Source organism: Rhineura floridana, chromosome 4, assembly GCF_030035675.1.
Source record: "Rhineura floridana isolate rRhiFlo1 chromosome 4, rRhiFlo1.hap2, whole genome shotgun sequence".
NCBI lineage: Eukaryota > Metazoa > Chordata > Lepidosauria > Squamata > Rhineuridae > Rhineura > Rhineura floridana.
Window position 1 is genome coordinate 114622163 of NC_084483.1, and position 24930 is coordinate 114647092.

General features: G+C 40.7%; 1 protein-coding gene across 3 annotated transcripts in view; it reads left to right on the forward strand.

Moving 5' to 3' along the window:
- SASH1 (SAM and SH3 domain containing 1) overlaps positions 1-24930 on the forward strand; it is a 259309-nt gene that overhangs the window by 135198 nt on the left and 99181 nt on the right. For all 3 annotated transcript variants that reach the window (XM_061624068.1, XM_061624067.1, XM_061624070.1), the window contains exons 3-4: positions 121-171; positions 2608-2657. In XM_061624068.1, the coding sequence (XP_061480052.1) occupies positions 121-171; positions 2608-2657 (101 nt within the window). The remainder of the gene's footprint in view (positions 1-120; positions 172-2607; positions 2658-24930) is intronic.

Consider the following 24930-nt stretch of genomic DNA (forward strand, 5'->3'; position numbering starts at 1 on the left):
TTGCCAATATCCTAGCTTCCCATTCTCTTTTTCTTTCTTTCCTTGCTATGTGCTTTCTCTTTGCTTGATAATACTGCTATGCTTGTATGTTACCCTAACCACACTTCTATTCTGTTTTAGGAGAAACCCGATGCCAGCTCCACATCCCTACAGCTGCGATCCCAGATTGAAGTAAGCACAATGGATGCAATTATCTATTTTTGTTTTTTCCAAAAATCTTAGTTTTCGGGAAAAGGCCAGTGAGACATAGATGGTCACTGGGAAACCACCAACTAGAACAGTGCCACTTATTTAAATATTTGGGAGTAATCTTTTCGGATACCCTTACCTGGAAACACCACTGGTTATCTGTAAAACATTCAGCTTTAAAAACAGTGGGAGCAATTTTAAAGTTCGCCTGATCTACCGGGGGTCATTTGATTCTACCGGCCCTGAAAATCTATGAGGCCAAAGTAATCTCTCAAGTTCTGTATGGCGCAATGATATGGGGCTGGGCAGAAAAAGCAGTTCTGGTTTTGGAGATCCAAACCAATTTTTTAAGGCGCTTACTGTTCCTGCCCCAAGGAACTCCAGCAGCCATGCTTCGAGCGGAAACTGGCCTCCCGCCACTGGGCGCGCGTATACATCTAGCCGTCCTAAAATTTATGAGACTGCCCACTTCAAACCAAGGTAGGGAATTACTTAAACTTTGTTTTCCCCACCCATTTTTCCATACTATATGGAGCAGCAAAATTGAAGGCATTCTCCATAGATATCATATAACTCTCCAATTCACTCACATAGATACAAACAAGAGACTTCGTGAGTTAATTTTTAATCATTGCAACTATTTAGACCATTTGACCTTAATTAACTGCCGTATTGCCCCTTGGTACTGGAGATTTAAAACAGATCATAATTGTTCTCCATACCTCTTACAGGCACTACCAGTGCCTCTCAGACACGCATTCACAGCCCTTCGCTTTTTCACATTACCGAATTCCGATAGAGAGGGCAGAATATCCAATACCCCAAAGGACCAAAGAAAATGCGTCTGTGGTTTCGATGGAGTAGAGGATCTCCCGCATATTATGTTATATTGCCCAATTTATCATCAGCTATCATCAGGAGGTTTGGGCTGCAGTGCCACCAATATGCGGATGACACTCAGCTCTACCTCTCATTTAAGTCCTCACCAGAGTTGGCTGTGGAGACCATGTCCAAGTGCCTGGACTCCGTGAGTGGATGGATGGGAAGAAACAGGCTAAAGTTGAATCCTGATAAAACGGAGGTACTGCTCGTGGGAGACAAAGGAGGGTTGGGAAATATTGACCTGGTGTTTAATGGGGTAAAACTGCCCCTGAAGGACCAGGTCCGCAGCCTCGGGGTGATCCTTGATTCCGGGCTGACCATGGAGGCTCAGGTTTCATCGGTATGCCGGGCAGCTTGGGGTCAATTGCGTCTCATCCGAAGGTTGCAACCCTACCTTCCTGTCCACCAGCTCCCACTCGTAGTACATGCTCTGGTCACCTCTCGTTTAGACTACTGCAATGCGCTCTAAGTGGGGTTACCCTTGAAAACAGTCCAGAAATTACAACTGGTACAAAACACGGCGGCTCGTTTACTTACGAATAGCCGCCGTTATGATCATATTACCCCAGTGTTATACAATCTTCACTGGCTTCCAGTTATTTTCCGGGCTCAATTCAAGGTGTTGGTATTAACCTTTAAATCCCTATACGGTTTCGGCCCAGTATACCTGAAGGAGCGCCTCCAACATCATAAAGTGTGCCGCCCTACAAGATCTGCCACTCAGGGCCTTCTCTCGGTTCCGCCGACTAAAGTGGCTAGGTTGGTGAGGACTCGAGAGAGGGCTTTTTCTGTGGCAGCCCCCACGATTTGGAACTCCCTCCCAATGGATATTCGACATGCCCCTTCCCTAGATATATTTCACCGGGGCCTGAAAACTTGGCTTTTCCATCAGGCCTTTACGACCTTTGAGACTTCCAAGGTGAACTAGTTCTAGAACTGTAATATGAACAATCTACTAAATACTGTAATTTTTATATTGTACTGTACTGGCTATATTGTTTATTGTATTTTATCGTGTTTTGTTGTACGCCGCCTAGAGTGGCCACTGGCTAGATAGGCGGCCTATAAATTAAAGTTTATTATTATTATTATTATTATTATCAGAATCCTAGAGTAAATTTTTTACAGGAGTGGCTCAATTTCCATGTGATGCCCACGGAAGAGGAAAAAATATTATTCTTATTATCTGATACAAACCACGAGATAACATGTAAGGTATCTCTTTTTGCGCTGGCGGCTCAGAAGCTAAGAGCCATTTTTATTCTAAGTTTACAACCAAATTAAACTATTTAATAAAAAAAAATTTTTTTTTAACTTAACTAATAATTAACTTTTGTTCTTTTAGCATAATAACTTTGTGTCTTATTTTTATATTGCATGTTGCTTTGTACTTGTGTTGGCCTATGGCCCTACAATAAAATTGAACTTGGAACTTGGATCTTTGTTTTTGCCCTCAATTTGGTATTCTGCATCAGTCAGATAATAAAGCCTGCCGTTGTTCAGCCTCAACTCAAAGCAATGAATCTTCTCTTACAGGAATCCCTTGGCTTCAGCAGTGTGGGATCAACACCAGAAACAGAAAGAAAGTAAGTTTTGCTCTTTCTTTATAGCATTAAACTATACATGAACACAAAATAACTTAGTAAAATAAAATTAGTACCAACCTTTTCTTTCTCTGCTTGCTAGTGTGTTTCTCTCTCTCTCTCCAGCTTTCCCATTTTGTATTGTATTCTGTCACTTTGTATTTTTTTAATATGTTAAAATAGCAGTAATGATAGGATGAAGGCCTATTCCTGTGGCAGTATCCAAAGAAGGAAATATTGCCTATGGAGGGCAAAACAGGAGGCAGAGTAAATGGCTGCTTAGGCATTTTCATTCATGTTTCAGAGTCTTGCAGGTAAGTCTTAACCTCTGAGTCTCATATGTTATATGTCAGAAGTCATTGTGAAAAGTTTTGTGGATAGACAGATGAGTTTCCCCTGTAACCTTAGGAAGTGTCTTCAAGGCAGCTGCACAGCAGAATTTTGTCTGAAGAGGGCACGTATTTTAAAATTACTAAAGGTTATGGGCATTTGAAAACTTGAGTGGCCAAAAGAGACATGATTTAGGCTTGCTCTCATCAAATTTGACAGCTTGATTGATTGGTACTAGCCTCATTCTCCTAGATGAGCTGCACTGCCTCGTCAATCCAGGCAGTTACATGCCACAGAGGCTTGTAAAATCTGCTTGCAGAAGAATGTTCACTTCCTCTTCTAAGTATAGTCATTGAACCCATCTTGTTCTTTCTTATAAAAACAAACCAAATTGGATTCTTCTGTAGTTTTCTGTTAAGGCATTCTGCACCTGAATAATGCACTTTTGATACAATGCTTGATATCAGTTGAAGCAAAATACTCTAGATATTGATGGAAATCATTTAGATCCCAAAGAAAGCTAAAAATGGGGCAGTGGAATTTCCTATTTGAAGTCCTCCTTGAGGGACTATTTCTGGGTCAGGAGGCAGGTTACAAATGGAAATACCTAAGCCACAGTGCACTTTTAAACAAATTTCTTCCCAGAAGCAGTGTTCCCATTTTCAGTATTGTAGGTGTAGTCTTCTTTCACTTTAGCAACTTACCCTCTAAGGGCACTTGAATTTACTCTACAGGTAAACTAAGAAAAAGTGGAATGTGAAAGCAAAAATCAGATTTTCCTTTCTTGTGAGAAATCCTAGCACCAATTATAAATGCAGTCACCTGTGTTGTTTCTTTGCTGGTTTCCTTCAGGATCTGAATCTAACCACTTTACATGAATAATAAATGTGAAGACTGTGTGAAATTGAATCCATGCAATGAGTTATTTGTGTTCAGGATCTCATCATACTGGTCAGCTGCCAGCAAGTACCACTGCCACACACACTCACATTTAAAAATGTATTGGTTTCTGCTGGCATGGCATGGAGAAAATTGTCTACAAGCAACTGAGCCACATGGCCAGCCAGTGCTTGTGCATGGCTCACCATATGAAATGGTCAACATTTAGATTACATATCAAGTGTCAGCCACACCATTCTTGTTTTGTATGAACTGGACCTCAACAGACGTAGCAGAGGTGAGGTTGTATTTGAAAGTACCGACTAATACTGTGACATAATGATTCATGTGAAGTACTCATGCCTTTCCCTAAAATACTATATCATTGGTTTTAAAACGATGACATAATATTAGCGAGTAACTAATTAGCCAGGATAGTATAATGTGGGCTATATTGGATTTAAGGGTAACAGTTTAACGTGGAACAGCTTTAGTCATAAAGACGAAGGGAATGAGGGTCTTATTTTAACAACAGAAGGCACATGAGGATGAAAGGTGATGAACTTTCCTTGTGCCCACCACTTCTGCTGTAGTACTGCTTCCAAGCACTTTTTACCCAGCCATGGTCACACCTTGTATTGGAGCCCAGTTGAGAAGAAAAGAGCTCTGTATGAAAAGTTGTGGGGAAAGTTGTTGGAATAGGTTGCTAGGTCAGAAGCATCCCAAACTCGTGAGATTTCAGGGACGTGCCCTAGTGATGTCATAGGGAACAGCCCTAGTGATGTCATTAAGCATGATACATTAACCACAACTTGGAACATACCACTTAAACAAAAAAAAATTATCTGATTGGAAATTAAGATAGAAATCTTAGTTAAATAAGGGTATTTACAGCTGAAGTGATGGGATCATTCCTTCTCACCTGCTTAGAGAGCGTAGGTATGGAACATTTAATCTAGGCTACTTGCTTCTGGCAAGAAGGGTTTAAGTGCCGTCATGCCAGGCCAGTCACCAGAAAGCCATTGTAGGAAGAATGCCTAGTGTGGAGATGTTAGATGGCAGCAATCAGGACTAAAAATGAATGCCCCTTGAAGGCTACAATTCTAAACACACTTAGTAAGAGACTAAGCCCCATAGAACTTAACAGGACTTACTTCTGAGTAGATATTGTTAGGATTGTACTGTTGGTAAGGCTTGATTAATAATAATAATAATAATAAATTTTATTTTTCAGTCGCCTATCTGTCCGGGTTAGGGACACTCTAGGCGACGAACAACAAGAGTAAAAAACAGTACATATATATATATCAACATAATCAATTTTTTAAACTAAAAAACCACCTTTAATTCATATAACATATAATTATTCCATCCCAATCTTGTAGGCCTGCCCGAACAGCCAGGTCTTCAAGGCTCGGCGATAGCTGGACAAGGAGGGAGCATGTCTAAGATCAAAAGGGAGGGAGTTCCAGAGGGTGGGGGCCACAACAGAAAATGCCCTCTCTCTGGTCCGCACCAGCCTAGCTGTTCTCACCGGTGGGACCGAGAGAAGGTCTTGCGAGGCTGATCTTGTCAGGCAGCACAGTTGTTGATTTTGGAGGCGTTCCTTCAAATATACTGGGCCGAAACCGTATAGGGTTTTAAAGGTCAACACCAACACCTTGAATTGGGCTCAGTAAACAACTGGTAGCCAGTGAAGATCTAGTAACACTGGGGTAATATGATCCCAGCGACGGCTATGCATAATCAAGCGTGCCGCCGCATTCTGTACCAGCTGTAATTTCCGGACCGTTTTCAAGGGTAACCCCACGTAGAGCACATTGCAGTAGTCTAAGCGAGAGGAGACCAGGGCATGTATCACTTGGGGGAGCAGATGAACAGGAAGGTAGGGTCGCAGTCTCCATATCAGATGTAATTGATACCAAGCTGCCTGGCTCACTGCTGTAATCTGAGCCTCCATGGACAGCTGGGAGTCAAGAATGACCCCAAGACTGCGGACCTGGTCTTTCAGGGGCAGACTTACCCCATTAAGCACCAGGTCGGTAATTCCTAATTTCCTTTTATCTCCCACAAGTAATACCTCAGTCTTGTCGGGGTTCAGCTTCAGCCTGTTATCTCCCATCCATCCACTTACGGATTCAGGCATTTGGACATGGTGTTCACAGCCAACTCCAGTGAGGACTTAAATGAGAGATAGAGCTGAGTGTCATCTGCATACTGATGACACTGCAACCCAAAACTCCTGATGATTGCCCCCAGCAATCATGTTTTTAAATACCTGTAACTGTTTTTGCCAACAATTTCATTGTTTAATTCCTTCTGAAATGTTGGTTATTTGAACCTGCTTTGTGTGTGAGAGCTTGCATATTGTTCTGTGTAAATAGAAGATTCTGCCCAGGGTTATTACCATCTGTCCAGAGCCTGTGAGAAATGAGTTGGTGGTCTCGGTCTGATTTCTATTAGGCAAATACCACAAAAGCTACCGTAACATTTGGCATTAGACTAGGGGAAATTTCAACTGCCTACTGTAAAGTGTTACTAAATATGCATACAGACTGAATCGCCTGAAACAGCGGAGCCTCCAGAAAAAGAGAAAAGCACGGAGCATACATTGCAGGTTTCCATTGCTTTAGTAATTCCCCTTTAGAAATGAAATGCTTCTGTTTCCTGTGTATATTCTGCATATGCATGGTTGTTCAGGGCTGGCACCAGATTGCAACAGGCCCATGGGCACTAGACTGCAGCAGACTCCCAAAGGCAGCAGCATTACCGCTGCTGCCACCGGGAGCTGTGTTAGTGCACTGTGCTCACACATCTGCCAGCAGCCAAAGTGGTGGAGGGCATATTGACACCCCGCCTCCATCTTGGGTGATGGCAAGCATGCACTTGCTGACGCAGGAAGTGGCACAGCCAGCCTGCACTGACGACTGGGTGTGTGTGGCCTGGGCGGGCAGTTCCCGCTCAACAATCCGTGCCACCTAGAGTGGATCATAGAGCGGGAGCTACACCTGCCCAACCCCAGCAGCAGAGGCCGCTCTCAGCTGCAAGGGCCCTCAGCCAGCATCCAGCCTGACCACCCACTGGTGCCAGGCCTGTGGTTGTTAATGTGAAGATGATCTATTTTTTGCACTGTGAAAGAAAACTGGAGAACTTTTCCAAGATGATGATTAATTTTGCTTGCAACTTTGATACCCAGGATCCCCCTTCCGATATCTTGAAAGTGATGGCAGCTCTCCTGCAATAGTTTACTCAGGTAAAATAGGGAGAGATCTGGTGATCACTGTGTGTTAGGCAGGAAATCCAGGTCAAACTTAGTAAAGCCTCCTTCTGCATCCTGTCTTTCATCCTGTTTTTAGTAGGGCAAGAAGACAATGCATTTTCCCCTACTTATGGGAATGCATTGTCCTTTTTGGTTTGTTTTGAAGCAGACCTAAGGCAGGCTACCCACTGCAGCCTCTACAACTGAAGATACTGCATGTAGGAGTGGGGAAGGCAAAACAATTCCTTTCTTTTGATCGTCCTAGGACAGACAGGAAACGCATTCAAAGGACAACTGCACGGTTGCAGTTTTGTTCAGTCTCTTTAATTATCTCATCAGAATTTTGACTAGAGATTGACTTGTCCGTTGCGGGACATTGGATAGCTACATGTTTATGGATGGTGTCTATGCACTCTGAACAATGTAACATTTTTGAGAAGCTTTGCATTTTGGACCATGGCAGCTTCTCTGTCTTCAGCAGCTGTGAGGTATGCTCTCTGATGCAGCTGTTTTGCAAGTGTAAAATCCTCCATCATACTGTGCACTGATCTTGTGTACTACTTATGATGAACTACTCGGCTTGAGTGCATGCCCTGTGATATGATCTCTAGCCAGGAGGAGGATGTTATGATGTGAGTCTGTAAGTAATGTGATTCTTGTATTAGCTCCAATATTCTTAACAGTACAGATAGTACAGCAGAGTCAGTACACTTGCTAATTTAAATGACTGTGGGTCTGCAAACAGACTATGCACTTCTCCTTGTAGATAAATCATTCATTTAGCTTTTTAAAGTTTACTGTCTTTTTTTTTTTAATAATTTTTATTCAAATTTTTCAAAAAACAAACAAAACAAAGTCAAAAAAACATAACAATACAACAATAACAAAAAATAAAATAGTTGACTTCCGATTTGTCGCAGATCAGCTATAAGTATATAATATACATCAAACCTGTCCCTTAATATATACATACAGGATCCCTTTTCTCCATAGGCTGTCTTAGTTAATCGTCAAATCCCAATATCATCATTTTATTTTGATCTTTCAACAAAAAGTCTAAGAGAGGCTTCCATTCCTTAAGAAATGTATCTGTCGATTTTTCTCTAAGTAGACATGTCAATTTATCCATTTCTACTAAGTCCATTAATTTCAATAGCCATTCTTCCATTGTTGGTGTTGATTCCATTTTCCACTTTTGTGCATATAATAATCTTGCTGCCGTAATTATATATAATATTATTCTTCCATATTTCTTTTCTATTTGTTTATCCATAAAACCCAATAAAAAAATTCTGGTTTTGACTGAATATTTATCTTTAGAATTTTTTCCATCTTCCTACCTATCTGTGCCCAAAATGATTTTGCCTTTTTACACAGCCACCACATATGATAAAATGATCCTTCTTGTTGTTTACATTTCCAACAAACATTAGAAACATTACTATACATTTTTGACAACTTTTCTGGAGTCATGTACCAACGGTACATCATTTTATAGAAATTTTCTTTAAGATTGTAGCATAGTGTAAATTTCAAGCCTTTTTTCCACATATTTTCCCATTGATCCATTTGTATGTTATAACCAAAATTTTTTGCCCACTTTACCATACACTCTTTTACTTGTTCTTCCTCCGTATCTATTTTCAGTAAGAGTTTATACATTTTCGCAATTATATTTTCATCATTTGTACACAATCCTTTTTCAAAATCAGATTTACTTATTTCAAACCCATACATTTTCTTGTCCATTTTATATCTTTCTAACAATTGTAAATAGGCAAACCATTGAAAACTATATCCTTCCTTTGTCAGTTGTTCTCTCTCTTTCATTATATATTTTCCATGTACATTTTCTAATAGTTCTTGATAAGTTAACCATTTCTCTTTTCCAGCCATTTCTCTTCTGTAGAACGCTTCTTGACTTGAGACACATAATGGTATTTTCAAATAAAACCTTGGTTTATATCTATTCCATATTTTCAACAGAGGACGTCTTATAAAATGATTATTAAAGTCTACATTTACTTTTACTTTGTCATACCATAAATATCCATGCCATCCCCACTTCAAATTATGGCCCTCCAAATCCAGTAGTCTTTTATTCCTCAATAAGATCCATTCCTTTATCCAGACAAGACAGCAGGCAGCAAAATAAAGTCTCAGATTTGGTAATCCCAGTCCTCCTCTTTCTTTGGCGTCTTGTAATAGTTTAAATTTAACTCTTGGTTTTTTTCCTTGCCATACAAATTTAGAGATATCTTTTTGCCATTGTTTAAAAGGTAAATCAGAGGATATTACAGGTATTGTTTGAAACAAAAACATCATTCTCGGTAATACATTCATTTTTATCACAGATATTCTACCCATTAATGACAATTGTAGTTTATCCCATCTTAGCAAATCTTTCTTAATCTCTGTCCATAATTTTTCATAATTGTTATGAAACAACTTTGAGTTTTTATTTGTCATAATGATACCTAAATATTTCAACTTTTTCTCTATTGTAAAATCTGTCTTGTCCATTAACTCTTTCTGTTCCCTTAAAGTTAAATTTTTCACCAACATCTTTGTTTTTTGATTGTTGATCTTAAATCCTGCTAATGGTCCAAATTCTTTTAATTTGTCCATCAATACATTAATTCCTTCCAAAGGGTTTTCTAGTACAATATCAAATCATCAGCAAATGCTCTCAATTTATATTCTTCTTTTTTTATCTTTAATCCCGAAATCCTTTTATCTTGCCTTATATCTCTAAGCAGCACTTCTAAGACCAGAATAAATAAAAGGGGAGATAATGGGCATCCCTGTCTTGTACCCTTTTGTATTTCACATGAATCCATTAAATCTCCGTTAACAATTATCTGAGCCTTCTGAGATGTATAAATCGATCTAATCCATTTTATAAAATTGTCTCCAAAATCCATTTGCTCCAAAACCTGAAACATAAATTTCCAATTCAAATTATCAAATGCTTTTTCAGCATCTAAAAAAATCAAAGCTGCTTGTTTATCATTTCGTTGTTCTAAATATTCCAACACATTCAAGACATTCCTGACGTTGTCACGTAATTGTCTTTTAGGTAAAAACCCTGATTGATCTTCCTGAATAAATTGTTGCAATATTATTTTCAATCTTTCTGCCAAGATCATTGTAAAAATTTTATAGTCATTATTCAATAGAGATATTGGCCGATAATTTTTTGTTTTAGTTAAATCTTGCTCCTCTTTAGGTATTAATGTTATATTAGCATTTTTCCAACTATCCGGTATCTTTCCCTCTTGCAGAATAAAATTCGTTGTAGACTGTAAAGGTAGCAAGAGTTCTTCCTCCAAACATTTATAATACATTGCAGATAACCCATCTGGTCCTGGCGCCTTTCCTAATTTAATTTTGTTTATAGCTTCAGATATCTCTGTTGACGTAATAGGGCCATTAATAGCTTGTCTCTGAAAGTCTGTAATTTTAGGCAAATTCTGTTTAGATATATACTCTTCTATTTTTTCAGATGGAATTTCCTGACACTTGTACAATGTTGAATAATATTGATGAAAAATCTTTTTGATTTTTACATTATCTGTCAGCGTCTCATCTCCTTCTTGTATCTTTAAAATAATATTTTTTTGACGTTCTTTTCTTAATTTATATGCTAACCATTTCCCAGGTTTATTTGCAAATTCAAAAGTCCTTTGTTTAGCAAAATTTAGTTTCCTTTCAATTTCTCTAACTGTCAGCATTGATACTTGCTTCTGTAACATTTTAATTTGATTTACAATAGAAACTTTAGTTGGATTCTTTTTCAATTCTTCCTCTTTTTGTTTTATTTCTTCCAAAATTAATTGCATTTTCTGTTGTTTCTTTTTTTTTAATTCAGAGTTACATTTAATGAAATATCCCCTCATAAATGCCTTACTTGTATCCCAAACGATATTTTCACTTGTTCCTTTATGTAAATTATGTTCAAAAACCTCTTTTAATTTCTTCTTACATTCTTGTACTACTTTATCATTCTGTAATAAAGATTCATTTAGTCTCCATCTAAATCCAAGATTTTTTTTTTTTAAAGTTAATATCACAGGATTGTGGTCCGAAAAAGTTTTTGGTAATATATCCATTTTAAAAATATCCTTCGCTAGAATTTTAGACATCCAAATCATATCAATCCTCGAGAATGTTTTGTGTCTTTCTGAAAAATAAGTAAATTCCTTTGCGTTATCATTTATATATCTCCAGGTATCCACCAATTCTAAATGTTCCATCAGTTCAAAGCAAATCTTCGGTAATTTATCCTGTGTCTCTTTGATATTTTTTTCAGAAAGCCTATCAATTTTTGGTGAGATTACCCCATTCCAATCACCCATGACGCACCAATGATCATATGAAAACTCTGACAATTTTTCCATAAGTCCTGTGTAAAACCTTGTTTTATCTTCATTGGGGGCATAAATACCCACTATCAAAATGTTTGTACCCTGTAAAGTAATTTCAACCCCCACAAATCTACCACTATCATCCAGTAATACCAATTTAGGAAGCAATTGTGGGTTAATGTAAAGAACAACTCCATTTTTTTTTTGGTCCAGCCGAAATAAATTCTTCACCCAAATTTTTACAAATCAAATATTTGGAATCTTTCTTCTTAATATGAGTTTCTTGTAAACAAATTATATCCAATTTTAATTTTTTCAAATAATGAAACACTTTCTTTCTCTTCTGCACCGTGTTGGCTCCATTTATATTCCAAGTTAGATATTTGTAATCCATCTTTAAGCGTGTATTTTAAAATGTGCCTGATGCTCCTTTTAATCCATCATCTTCCTTCCCCTCCTCTGCATATCCTTGTTGACTTTGTTCCCCAGGAATTATATCCATATCTTTGAGTTTATCTTCTTCCATATCTTTTGAAGCTTTTCTCAAGAAGTCCCTTGCTTTTTGAACAGTATTCAATCTATATTTCTGTTGTCTGAATGTAAAGATCACTCCTTCTGGAACATCCCATCTATATTGAATTTTGCATTGCTTACATTTTTCTGTAAGGAAAGCATATTCTTTTCTCTTACGTAAAAGTCTAATAGGAATTTCTTTCATCACCAGTATTTCCTTACCATCAATTTTAAAGGTATTTCTAAAGTGTTGCTGTAATACCATATCTCTGGTCGTCTTCTTTATAAAGTGAACAAGCACATCTCTTGGAATTTTTTTCATTGTTGCATATCTGGAATTAATTCTATAAACTTTGTCTATTTCAAATTCCATCCGATCTTCATTCAAATCCAGAAATTTTACTAGAGCATTAACAATTTTATCTCTGATGTCTTCACCTGTTTCCTCAGGGATTGCACGGAATCTCAAACAATGTTCTTTATTTCTCATTTCAGTCACAGCCATATAGTCCAAGTTTTTTTCTAATTCCAGATTTAATATATCTGTTCTATTCTCCAAGATTTGTACCTTTTCTTTAGTATTTTTTGCATCCTCCTTTATTTGCCCAATTGTCCCTTTAATCTCATCCACTTGTGTTTTAATATAGTCTTTTATATCTATCAATTCAGTTTTCATTTCCTGTTTTATATCATTAATCCCTTCCATTATTTTTTGAAACATATCTGGGGGTATAGCCCCTTCCTGTGGGTCAATAGAACCTCTTCGCTCCTGGGCCTTAGTTGCTTTTTTAGTTGTCATTTTCAAAAGAAGCCTTTAATTTCTGATATTAACCACTGTTCCAAAACCTAGAGGCAGTCTATTTCTTTTTTTTTTCCTCCACCAACAAAAGAGTTAATATTCCAGGCCTGTTATTATAGTCCGGCCAGCACAGCACAGTTCTTATCTACGTCCAAGAATGCAAAACAATTCTGGTTCCCAACACCAAGCGATTAGTAACATATACGAACAGCAGATTCGTCCAAAAAGAAATAGTCCAAGGAGAAAAATAGTCCAAAATATATTTCCATCAAATAATAATTACCTCTCATCCGTTTTTAAACTTTAAAACTCCAAATTCAGGCCAGCTTTTTGTCGTAAAAAATATATATATAAGTTGTTTACATTTTCTTTCTTCCTTAATTATATTTAAAAGAGAAAAAGTATGACTCACCCAGGTTTCTCAGTTGCTGATTCGTAAACAAATCCCTTTTATTGTAGTAATTTAAGCCAAATGATAAGATTTAGACAGAAGTAGGCTCGCTGGTTAAGGACGTTTTTTTAAGAAGAAAAAAAAACGCTTCGCTTTTTTCCAGTACAGCTTGCATGGAAATCCTGACTCCGTCTTCAGCCGATCGGCATGCCTTCTTATCTCAGGGATTTCCTGATCAATTCCAGCAGCCGACAGCTCAACGAAGTCTTGTGGAAAATCTGATCGGTTCTCCTATACCTTGGAGAACATTTAAGCCAGTCAAAGTTTCCTCTTGGCTGGCTTTTAACCTGAAAAAAGCTTCCTCTGAGGCAGAGATTTCTCAGAGACAGTCACCAGCTGAGCACTCACTTCCGGAAAGCCAGCTTTTTAAAGTTTACTGTCTGAAGTGCATTTTTTATAAACCCAAAAGCTGTATTGCAACATGAGATTGGATCCAAAGGGGCAATGTGTGGTTGTTAACATACAACAACTCAGATATTTCCAGCCTCCCCCCCATACCACATCAGATCTTTTCACCCTGAAAATCTGCCCCTTGATTACCCTGCAGAACAATGTTCTATATGCAGCACGAGGCTTCTGGAAAGGAAAATCAGCAACCCCCATGTGTATGTGCAGAAGCATTTCTACTTGCAACCAAACCTCTTTGAGTCCCAGTCTAAATCTCCAAATCATCCTAACATTTATATGCAATGTCTCTGTCAATAATTGTATACTTTATTTAGACAAAGCACAACTCATCTGATCTGAAAAATGGACTTTCTGGAATTCAAAATATAAGATTGTTGGTCTTATCATTGTTAACGTCGAGTCTACAGTTCTAATTCAGAAGGATGCTGAATCAACACTCTGGGTCATATTATCATTTGAGTGGTTTAAGTGCTGTCATGTTTGATTGTAGCAGATTGTCACAGCAACCAAATTAACTGTGACATTTTACCATGAGCTCATCTGTAATAAGACATAAGAGCTACATGGTGATAATTGCAAAGCAAGGAAAGGGGGGGGAACTAAAGCAAGGAAGAAGGAAAACCAGGTTTGAAAGTTGGTTTTTAATTAATCTGAAGAATGAATGCTTCCTCCTGGCTTTGCTAACCACTAAGGGGTCGGGGTGGGAATAGAAGGAGTGTTTCTCAAATTTAGTTAACCTTGTTCCAAAGCAAAGTGTGTGTGTATGTGTGTGTGTGAATATATGAGAGAGAGAATGAGAATGTTATATTTGGACTAAATTTCATTGGTGGTCAGATTATTCATGCTGCTTGCATATAATTTCCCTGAGAGAAGTAGGGCAGGAAACTCCCACAATAACCCTCACAATGGGAGTGAGAAGCCAGCCAAACAGTGTTTGTGACATGTGACAAGCCAGACCAGTGTGCGTCTGAGCAGCTGAAGGAATAGTTCTTCCTAACAGTTGTTCTCAAAGAAACGAAAGACTCCTTTCAGAAGAATGCAGGGCTTGTTGCAGTGACTTGATGCTGATTGTCATGATCAAAACACATTTGTACATGATGATGTGCAGGGTCTCTCTGTCTGTGTAATTTCAGACCCTAAATCTGCTTTTGTATGTGCCTCCCTCAGCTCTAGTGTTTACTGTTTACTAAAAATGGAATAGGATTGGCCTCTCTTCTTTGCACATATCCTAGTGATCCTCATGCTTGTACGCATAGATCAGCCTTCACCAACCTGTGGCCTTCCAGATGTTTTACACTACATCTCCCATCATCCCTGACCTTTGACCATGCTTGATGGGGCTCATGGGAGTTGGAGTTCAAAACATCTGGGGAGCACCAGTTTAGGGGAGGCCAGGGTAGTATTTACAGCATTACAGTTTTAAAGTGTATGTACACAATCATTTTTCAAGGAGTTACACAGAGGGATTGAGGAGAATTTTGTTAATTGTGACATGTGAATGCATCATACACGTATTCGCAGTAAACACTCTTAATCTGCCACATTCAAAGCAGTCTTCATATCACTGCAGCTCAAAAAAAACAAAATTGTACAACCTGAAGTTCTAAATTCTGCACGTTCAATGTAAACAGGTATAACACTGCAAGCTTCACAGATCACTTCATCTAATCAATTCGGGGGGGGGGGGTTGCAGGGGGAAGGGGATCTTTCCCACCATCTGTAGAAGTAGAAATGCTTGATTTGTGACTATGCTTGCAGTTACCAGCTGGATCACTCTTCTTTCTAATTTTAATTAGAAAGGCCTTTAATCTTTCTTTTGATAGATCCAATGATTTATGACAAATTGCCCAGGGAGGGGGATGGTTTTTAATAGGAGTAAGAAATCTGTGCAAAGTTAGATACTCTTCAGATTGAACAATAGCACAGTAATAAAGGATCCCCAGCATTCATGAGCTTTAGTGGGTAATAGTTGGGGGGGGGAGAACACAAGAGTTTTAGACTGAGGCTTATCACAGGGACAGAGACCCAGGAGGGCCTCCAATAGGTCATGACAAAGCCCCTCTGGGAACATCTTTTGAGGCCTCTACACACATTACTGATTTCCAATATGGAAGTGTATTCCATGTAAATTGTAATGCCAGGTTTCTTGGTGCATATTTTCTTGTTACTTGTTTCATGTGTTTCTTTCATGTAAACACACGGATAACCCTATGTATAGAATTATCACATGTTACTATTTACAGGTGGATTTCTCATGATTTCTATCTGTATAGGATACCCATAAAAGACTGTGGGTTGTATCCAACTAAGTTCTGTTCAGAGTACACCCAATGAAAGCAATGAGTCAAAGTTATTCATGTCCATTAATTTCAGTGGGTTGACTCTGAGTAGAACTTAATTGGATACAACTGTATCTAAGAAACTCAAAGCTAAGGAAGTGCTTTAAATGTTTAATTAAATGTTAAGATGTAATTTATTTATTTTTTAAAAATGTGAATCTTTTCATCTGAACTTCAGTCAGGATTGGGAAGACATCCTGAAAGCATTATAAAATCCCCACCACCATGACCCTAAGAGCAGAACAACAGCTTGCTCCCAGAGGAAGGGGCTTCCTCTTCCAAACTATTGTGCTGCTTTGTCTCTGAGGAGACTGGCCTGACTTTGAGCTCTTCCTAAGTTGATTGTGAACAACAAGCAACCCTCCAACTTTAAAACAGAAGAAGGCGCAAGAAGACTGTTGATTTCCCCCCCCTTTTTTGTTCAGCTCTGGCCTTCAGGCAACATTGGTTGAAGAGAAATTAACTTGTGTGTTCTGGAGGTGGGCCCCAGCAGGCCAAGAAAATTCCAGCGTGATGCTCTATCCTTTGATCTCAAGCAGAGTGATTGGATAGGACCAAGCAGTACTAGTTCCCTCACTAGGATGGGTCAGCACATTCCAGATCTCTGTGCTCATGCAAACCAGAATGAATTCTTCCCCTCTGCCAGTCATTGGATTTGGTGGCCACCACCACTGGAGGGACAGATGCCAGGAGCAAGTAACCTCTCCACACTAGCCCTCAAGCTCCCATTGGCTCTCAAGCTCTGGTGAAGTACGCATGGTTCCACATAGAAGCCTATGCCTGGGGCAGGCACCTGGTGTTTCAAGAAGCCAAACTTGTACAGAAAGAGGAAAAATGCAGCCATGTCAGGAGCCGTGGTGAGATTAATTCATACTGTTGCACTCTTCATATTAGCGTTGTTCTCCCTCAGTGTCCTACATAACAGGTGGCATATAACTCCTGCCATAGGTAGAACAGAGGCAAGGACAAAAGAAGAAAGCTTCTTCCTCTGCCTTCTGTGAGTCATACAGTGCTTTCTCAGTCTCAGCAAAGTGTCTCTATGGGTGCTTCAGGTTTCTCCTTTCACTGCTTCAAATACTTTATTGGGTATGGAAGTTCCTTGGGGATTGTCTCAAGTCTGGTTCTCACAAAGCAGTTCTTGGATATAAGATCATAGTGGAAGACATCATTGCTATGCAGGTAGCATAGCCTTGTCCAGGACCAGCTTGACATCCTTGTGCAGCAGGTTGCCATAATTACTCATCATCTCATTCAATTTCTGCACCATTATCTGAACATGATTTCTTTGGTCTTCTTTTGTAAGACCCAGTGCTTCCAGGATGCCTTTCTAAACCTGAATGAGAGATGGAGATGTTTGCCAACCTCTGCTCTGCTCTATGAACATCCTGATTCACCCTTGTCAGCATGCCTGAGATCTGCTTTGGGTCTAGCTTTTTTACATATCAGATTAGCTCTTAATGAAATGGAAATGGACTGCCTTCAAGTCGATCCCAACGAATAGGGATTTCATGGTAAGTGGTATTCAGAGGGGGGTTACCATTGCCTCCCTCTGAGGCTAGTCCTCACCAGCTGGCTAGGGCCTGCTCAGCTTGCCACAGCTGCACAAGCCAACCCCTTCCTTGTCCGCAACTACCAGCTGGGGCCAATTGGGCTCCTTTGGACTGTGCAGCTTGCCCACGGCTGCACAGGTGGCAGGGCACATAACCCCTGAGCCACTCACTGTGGGGGTGATCTTTAGCTGGCCCTTGACACCCAGGAGACATGAGCGGGGATTTGAACTCACAGACTCTGGACTCCCAGCCAGGCTCTCCTCCCCACTGTGCTCTTATAGGACCTCTCTAATCGTTGCTTTAAAACCTGGCTCTTCCGGTTTGTCAAATGCTGGCTTGGAGGAGCAAGCTCCTTCCTCTGAGAGAAAATTGCCATTCTTTTCCTGTCTAGTATTGTCCCAGTGAAAGGGATTTCCCTGTATTTTCTGTTCCAGACTAGACCAGAGACTTACTGGATAGATAAAATACAAAAAAGATACCTTACTAGAAGCCAAGTTCTGTGATCTGACTCATGAGCGGGGATACAGTGACATAATGGACCTGCTTTACCCTGTAAAGTGAGTGCAATCAACATGGCTACATCTCTGTTGCCTATGGGTGGGGTGGGGGGGGAGTGGACAAGACAAAACAATGGGAGTGGCATGTTTGTAACTGCTGAGAAAGTTTTGACCTGCTGAAAGAGCCATTGCTATGGAGACAAAATGACAAGATAATTGAATGGAACCTCTCTGCTTTCCATGTTTCTCACACTGCTGCTAGCAGGGTCAGAGCCCCTCAGCCTTGCATTTCCCTAAAGGTTCATGCAAATCTTTATTCAACTAAAGACCCTTTTCCCTCACAGTGTTGTCCTCCCTTAAATAAATTATCTTGTAGTCAGTGAGCTCTACTAATAAAGGTGTCGGTTTTCACAGTAGTTAAGTTATTGGGCATTGAGTAAAGCATGCAGATAAACAAATCTCCTTCAAAGGAAGGAAGCAAAAGGCTTTTGTATTGGCGTATTCTATGCTCCAGATATAAGCAATCACTTTATACCAGGCTATCTGTTTTGTTTGGGTTGCAAATAGTCATTGGGAAGGGAGAGCAGAGTATAATCAGTTTATAGGCAGCTTTTAGTAGCTGTCTAATGTTTAGGACTACAGTATGCACCTGTGCAATTTGCATTCAATAAATGAGATTTGGGTATATTTTAGAGTACATCTGTATTTATGATTCTTAATAGCAAAATAAAAACCAATGAGGGTAATCTTATTCTCAGTTTCTTTTTGTGTTGCTGGAGAAAACTGAACTCTCAGAAGTAAACAGCATGTTCATAAAAACACACATGATAGTGTTTGTTTCCATTTACTGATCTCTATACTGCACAAACTCAAGACTGTTTCACATTTCAGGTCACAAATGGACTTGGTGCCTTGTAAAGTCAGCCACTGTGTAGGCAAAATAAACCCCACAGATGTCTTTATCGGAGGCTAGAATGAGGCCAGGTCTGATTAAGTTAAAGCCTCACAAACTCACTGGAAGGGGAGCCAAAAACCTGTTTTAAAACTGAATGTAGCTTTACCCTGCATGTGTGTGCAATGCTCTTAGTCTTTGGGGTGCATCCTGCTGTCAGGACCATCAGGGCTTTAAAAAAGGGGGTTATAAAGATTAGGAATGGGTGACTGTAGCAATGAGGTGTGTAGCATCAACTACCACAACCCAATAAATTCTAGAGGCTACTAACAAAACTGCAATTAGGTTCAATTCACTTCATGCAAAAATACCAACTTTGCTGGAGTGTGCTCTGTGTCTTAAAAGTAGTGCTTTGCAAAATTTACTGTTTATATTCCAGATCAAACATTTGCCATTTCCAAGGAACTTGCTCCAACATCTCACCTCCTGCATCAAGTTTTTGAGCACAGACCTAGAAAAAATGCTGACATTAAAGCATTAGATTAAAATTACGAACATTCTTAAATGGCATTAATTTCATACAATAAGTAGTGTCTGATAGTAAACAGATCTCCATCTCATGGTCTGTAATTTGCTGTCTGTCCCATTTCTTTCTTCCTTATGAGAACCACAGCCTACAGAGTCCTTCTACTATGTGCCTTGGAATGTATTTCATTTGGAAGTCTGCTAATGAAGCTGTAGATCACAGCACAGCAAAACCAAAGGGCCAAAGCCATGGAGTAATGGCATTTGGCTGGTTTTCAGACATGCAGTGCCGAAACTTCTGCCAAGTGTCACTGCATCATTAAGTTTCAGAGTGAGTTGTCAGTCTATGAATGGAAGAACACAAATCATGTCCGGGGTACATTCATGGGGAAGTTGCAGGTTCAACACAGTCAGCGCAGCATACTTGTCAAATCAAACAAGAAGGCTATTCTCAGATGCCATGAATTTCTCCTCCCATATATTGAAAGAGTGTAATAATTAATCATTCATATCTTGGCCAAGACTTTAAGGCAAAATTCTTAAAAGAATACAGAGTTAAAGGGGGCTTTTTTCTCCACTTAACACCAAACATTGATGTATACAACTGTGACAGAGAAGGGGTAAATTCCATAACTAGCACATCCCTTGCAGATAGGAAAATGCATATCTCTTTTAACTTTTGCTTTCTTGCTTCTACCTGTGGATCTTTTACAGACAGTGAAGGGAACTGGTGTAATGTTGTAGGTAAGACATTGGGTTGTTAATCCAGAAGTCCCTGGTTCAGATCTTGCCTCTGCCACAAATCTATTAGTACCTTTAGGTTGCTGTGATCATTTCCCCCCTTCTCAAATCTTCAGTACAGGCATAATAATAAAGACGTACTTCATAGGTTATTATATTACAGTGTATGAGAAATGCTCTTCCTTCCAACAGTAACTAGTAAGCAGAGGTTTAGAGGCTGCATTTGACTGTCATGGGTATTTTTAGGCCTATCTTCCATAAATTTCTTTTAAGCTGTTTTTTAAAGCCATCTAAGGCTGTTACTAGACAGCTGGTATAGCACAGTGGGGAGGAGAGCCTGGCTGGGGGTCCAGAGTCTGTGAGTTCAAATCCCCGCTCATGTCTCCTGGGTAGCCATAAGTCAGGATTGACTTGAAGGCAGTCCATTCCATTTCAAGGCTGTTACTAGAATTTACACAGTTAAACTTTGGCTCTCAGAAGGCTGTTTAAATCAATGGTCAATGGTCAAGGATGATGGGAATTAGAAACCAATAACTGTAAGGCCACAGGTTCTCAATTCCTGCTTTAAATGGATGAATTGATTTTTTTTCTGCGAGCTAGTTTTATCAGTAAACCTACTCTTAGCACAACACGGGGGGGGGGAGAAAAATGTCTTCATTAAGATTTTCATTCTGATTTAAACCCACAGTCCCCTGGGAACCAGAATCTTATGGTCTATAAAGTAAATATAGTGGGCGGCCACCATGGATAGGAGCTGAGCTTGGCCCCCATTCAAAAGCTGCTGCTGAAAAGCATCTGGTGGCCCATGTGAAGGGCAATGAATGGCGGTGTGGCAAAATCAGGCAAGTGAGGGCCTCTTCCCAAGCTCCTGGTGCCCAATCTGACAAACCAATGGTGCCAGGCCTGGTATGCATTACTTTGTTGTCCTGAAGATTAAAAGTCAATATATTTCTAGCTGCTGAACAGAATTCCATTCTGTCTGCTCTCTGTGGGCTTTCCCATACTTTATTTTGTTCTTAGTATCAAAAGAACAATGGATTCTCATATTAACGTATAATTTGTATTTTCTTAATTATAGTACAGTTTAGGTGACAGTGAATATCCTGTTTTCTCTACTTTGTAGTAACAGGGGAGAAAAATTCAGCATAACTCCTGCAAATTGTTCTCATACAATTCTTTATGATAGTGTGGGTTCCTATACCTGCTGTGTAGTTACTGTAGTGAAGTACAAGTAGCGCTATGCTTCGTGGCTCTCTCTTCCTTTCATTTTTTCCCCTCCTGCCTGTGGCACCATTTTTATAGTTTTAATAGGTAGTTTATATGGCTATGAACACACCTGCATAACCTGAAAAGCTGGAAGGGGTGTATGTGTGTGTGCAGTGTCTGCACATCTCTCAAGAATGAACATTTATTTATTTATTTATTTAATTAATTAAATTTTTATACCGCCCATAGCCAGGCTCTCAGGGCGGTGTACAACAGAGAAAGCATTTCATATGCAATTTAAAATCTAGTCATCATAATCAACAATATAGATATACATCAGTAAAAAAAGTTAAAAACATAATTAAACCCATAAAGAAATGCAAGTTAATAGATAATTACAAAAAAAAAGTGTGGCATACAAACTGAGTTTTATTTTTTTTAAATACCAATACTAAAAATACTAAAAATACTAAAATGCCTGGGAAAAGAGGAAGGTTTTCACCTGGCGCCGAAAAGATAGTAATGTGGGCGCCAGGCGTACCTCATCAGGAAGGGTGTTCCATAGTTCGGGGGCCACTACCGAGAAGGCCCTCTTTCTTGTAGTCGCCTTCCGGGCGTCTTTCTGAGTAGGCACCCGGAGGAGGGCCTTCGTTGTTGAGCGCAGTGTACGGGTAGGTTCATATCGGGAGAGACGTTTCATCAGGTATTGCGGGCCTGTGCCATGTAAGGCTTTATAGGTTAAAACCAACACCTTGAATCGGGCCCGGAAACATATAGGCAGCCAGTGCAGGCGGGCCAGAATCGGTGTTACATGTTCTGACCGCTTGGTCCCAGTTATCAATCTGGCCGCTGCATCCTTCACGAGCTGCAGTTTCCGAACCGTCTTCAAGGGCAGCCCCACGTAGAGTGCATTGCAGTAGTCCAATTTTGAGGTTACCAGAGCATGAACGACTGAAGCAAGATGTTCTCTGTCCAGATATGGGCGTAGCTGGGCCACCAGTCTAAGTTGGTAAAAAGCACTCCGTGCCACCGAGGCCACCTGCGCCTCAAGTGACAAGGACGGGTCCAAAAGGACTCCCAAGCTGCGCACTTGCTCCTTCAGGGGGAGTGTAACCCCATCCAGAGCAGGTCGAACATCCATCATCTGGTCAGGGGATCCATTTACTAACAGCATCTCAGTCTTGTCTGGACTGAGCTTCAATTTGTTCGCTCTCATCCAGTCCATTATTGCGGCCAGGCATCGGTTTAGCACCTTGACGGCCTCACCTGAAGAAGATGAAAAGGAGAAGTAGAGCTGCGTATCATCAGCATACTGATGAAAACGCACTCCAAAACTCCTAATGACAGCACCCAGCGGCTTCATATAGATGTTAAAGAGCATGGGGGACAGAACTGATCCCTGTGGAACTCCATATTGGAAAGCCCAGGGCGTCGAGTAGTGCTCCCCAAGCACTACTTTCTGGAGACGACCTGCCAGGTAGGAACAGAACCACTGCCAAGCAGTACCTCCAACTCCCAAATCCTCAAGCCTCCCCAGAAGGATACCATGGTTGATGGTATCAAAAGCCGCGGAGAGGTTGAGGAGAATCAACAGGGTTACACTCCCTCTGTCTTTCTCCCGACACAAGTTGTCATACAGGGCGACCAAGGCCGTCTCCGTGCCAAAACTGGGCCTGAAACCCGATTGAAATGGATCCAGATAATCGGTCTCATCCAAGAGTGCCTGGAGCTGGGATGCAACCACCCTTTCCAGAACCTTGCCCAGAAATGGAACATTTGCTACCGGCCTGTAGTTATTAAGATTTTCAGGGTCCAGGGAAGATTTCTTCAGAAGTGGTCTCACTACCGCCACCTTAAGGCAGTTCAGGACCACTCCCTCATATAATGAAGCATTAATCACTTCCCTAGCCCAGCCGGCAGTGCCATCTCTGCTAGCTTTTATTAGCCAAGAGGGGCAAGGATCTAACACAGAAGTGGTTGCACGGACCTGTCCAAGCACCTTGTCAACGTCCTCAAGCTGTACCGATTGAAACTCATCCAAAAAAACATGACTAGACTGTGCTGCGGAGACCTCATTTGATTCAACTGCTATAATATTGGAATCTTAAGTCCTGACGGATGCAAGAAATTTTGTCCTGGAAGTGCCTAGCAAATTTGTCACAGCGTGCTTTAGAAAATTCAATCGCATCCCTAGGGCCAGAGTGTAATAGCCCCTTGACGGTTCGAAAGAGCTCCGCCGGATGGCAGATAGAATAGAGGCAATAAAATGTTGTTTCTTTGCTGCCTGCACTGCCCCAAAATACGTCTTATTATAGGCACTCACCAGTGCAAAGTTGCATTCATCAGGAGTCCGTCTCCATCTGCACTCAAGCCTTCTATGTTGTTTCATCACCCTCAGCTCTGGAGTATACCATGGAGCCGTGTGAGCTCTACAAAGGAGAGGGCGCACAGGAGCGATCATGTCAGCTGCCCAGGTCATTTCCGTATTCCACAGATCGACCAGGGTGTCAACATGAGTGCCAGCCTTATCAGCCGGAAAACTCCCCAGAGCCTTTTGAAAACCATCAGGATCCAGCAGCCTTCGGGGGCGGACCATCTTAATAGGTCCCCCACCCTTGCAGAGGGGGAAAGTCGTCGTGAGTCTAAACTTCAACAAGCAGTGATCTGTCCATGACAAAGGAGCTGATGTAAGGCTCACTATATACAGATCACTATCACCATGTCCAGTTGCGAAAATCAGGTCCAGATTGTGTCCTGCCACATGGGTTGGGCCGGTGGTATATTGGGACAGCCCCATGGTTGTCATGGACACCATGAAGTCCTGAGCTGCCCCAGATAAGACGGCCTCGGCATGAATGTTGACATCGCCCAGTACTAGTAGTCTAGGGGATCTCAACAAAACCACCGAGACCACCTCCATCAGCTCAGTCAGGCAGCGGGGTGGGCGGTATACCAACAGAATCCCCAATCTGTCCCTCTGGCCCAACTCAAGGTGCAAACACTCAAGGCCAGTAATTACATGGACATGGTGCCTGAAGAGAGGGATAGAACTCCTATAGACCACAGCAACCCCCGCTCCCCGGCCCTCAGATCTACCGTGATGCTGAACTGAGTATCCTGGTGGGCACAGCTGGGAGAGTCCAACTCCTCCCTGCTCACCCACCCAGGTCTCAGTTATGCATGCCAGATCGGCTGCCTCATCCACAATTAAATCGTGGATGAGGGAGATCTTATTGTGTACCCATCTGGCATTAAGAAGCAGCATCCGGAGATCAGAGAGCTGACTGATAGGACATCCCACATACCTGTGAAAGTGTGGAAGACCGGAACACGGCACAGCCATCAACTGCCTGGGCCGAGTTCCCCTCACCTGGCCAGTCTTCCACACAATGTGATATCTCCCTCTACCCGTCACTATGCCTATTGGGGCCCCCACAAATTCTTCCTGACTTTGATTCCTCTCTCCCAGGCACATAGTGTAAAACGTCACCACACACACTTATAACATACACCAGATATC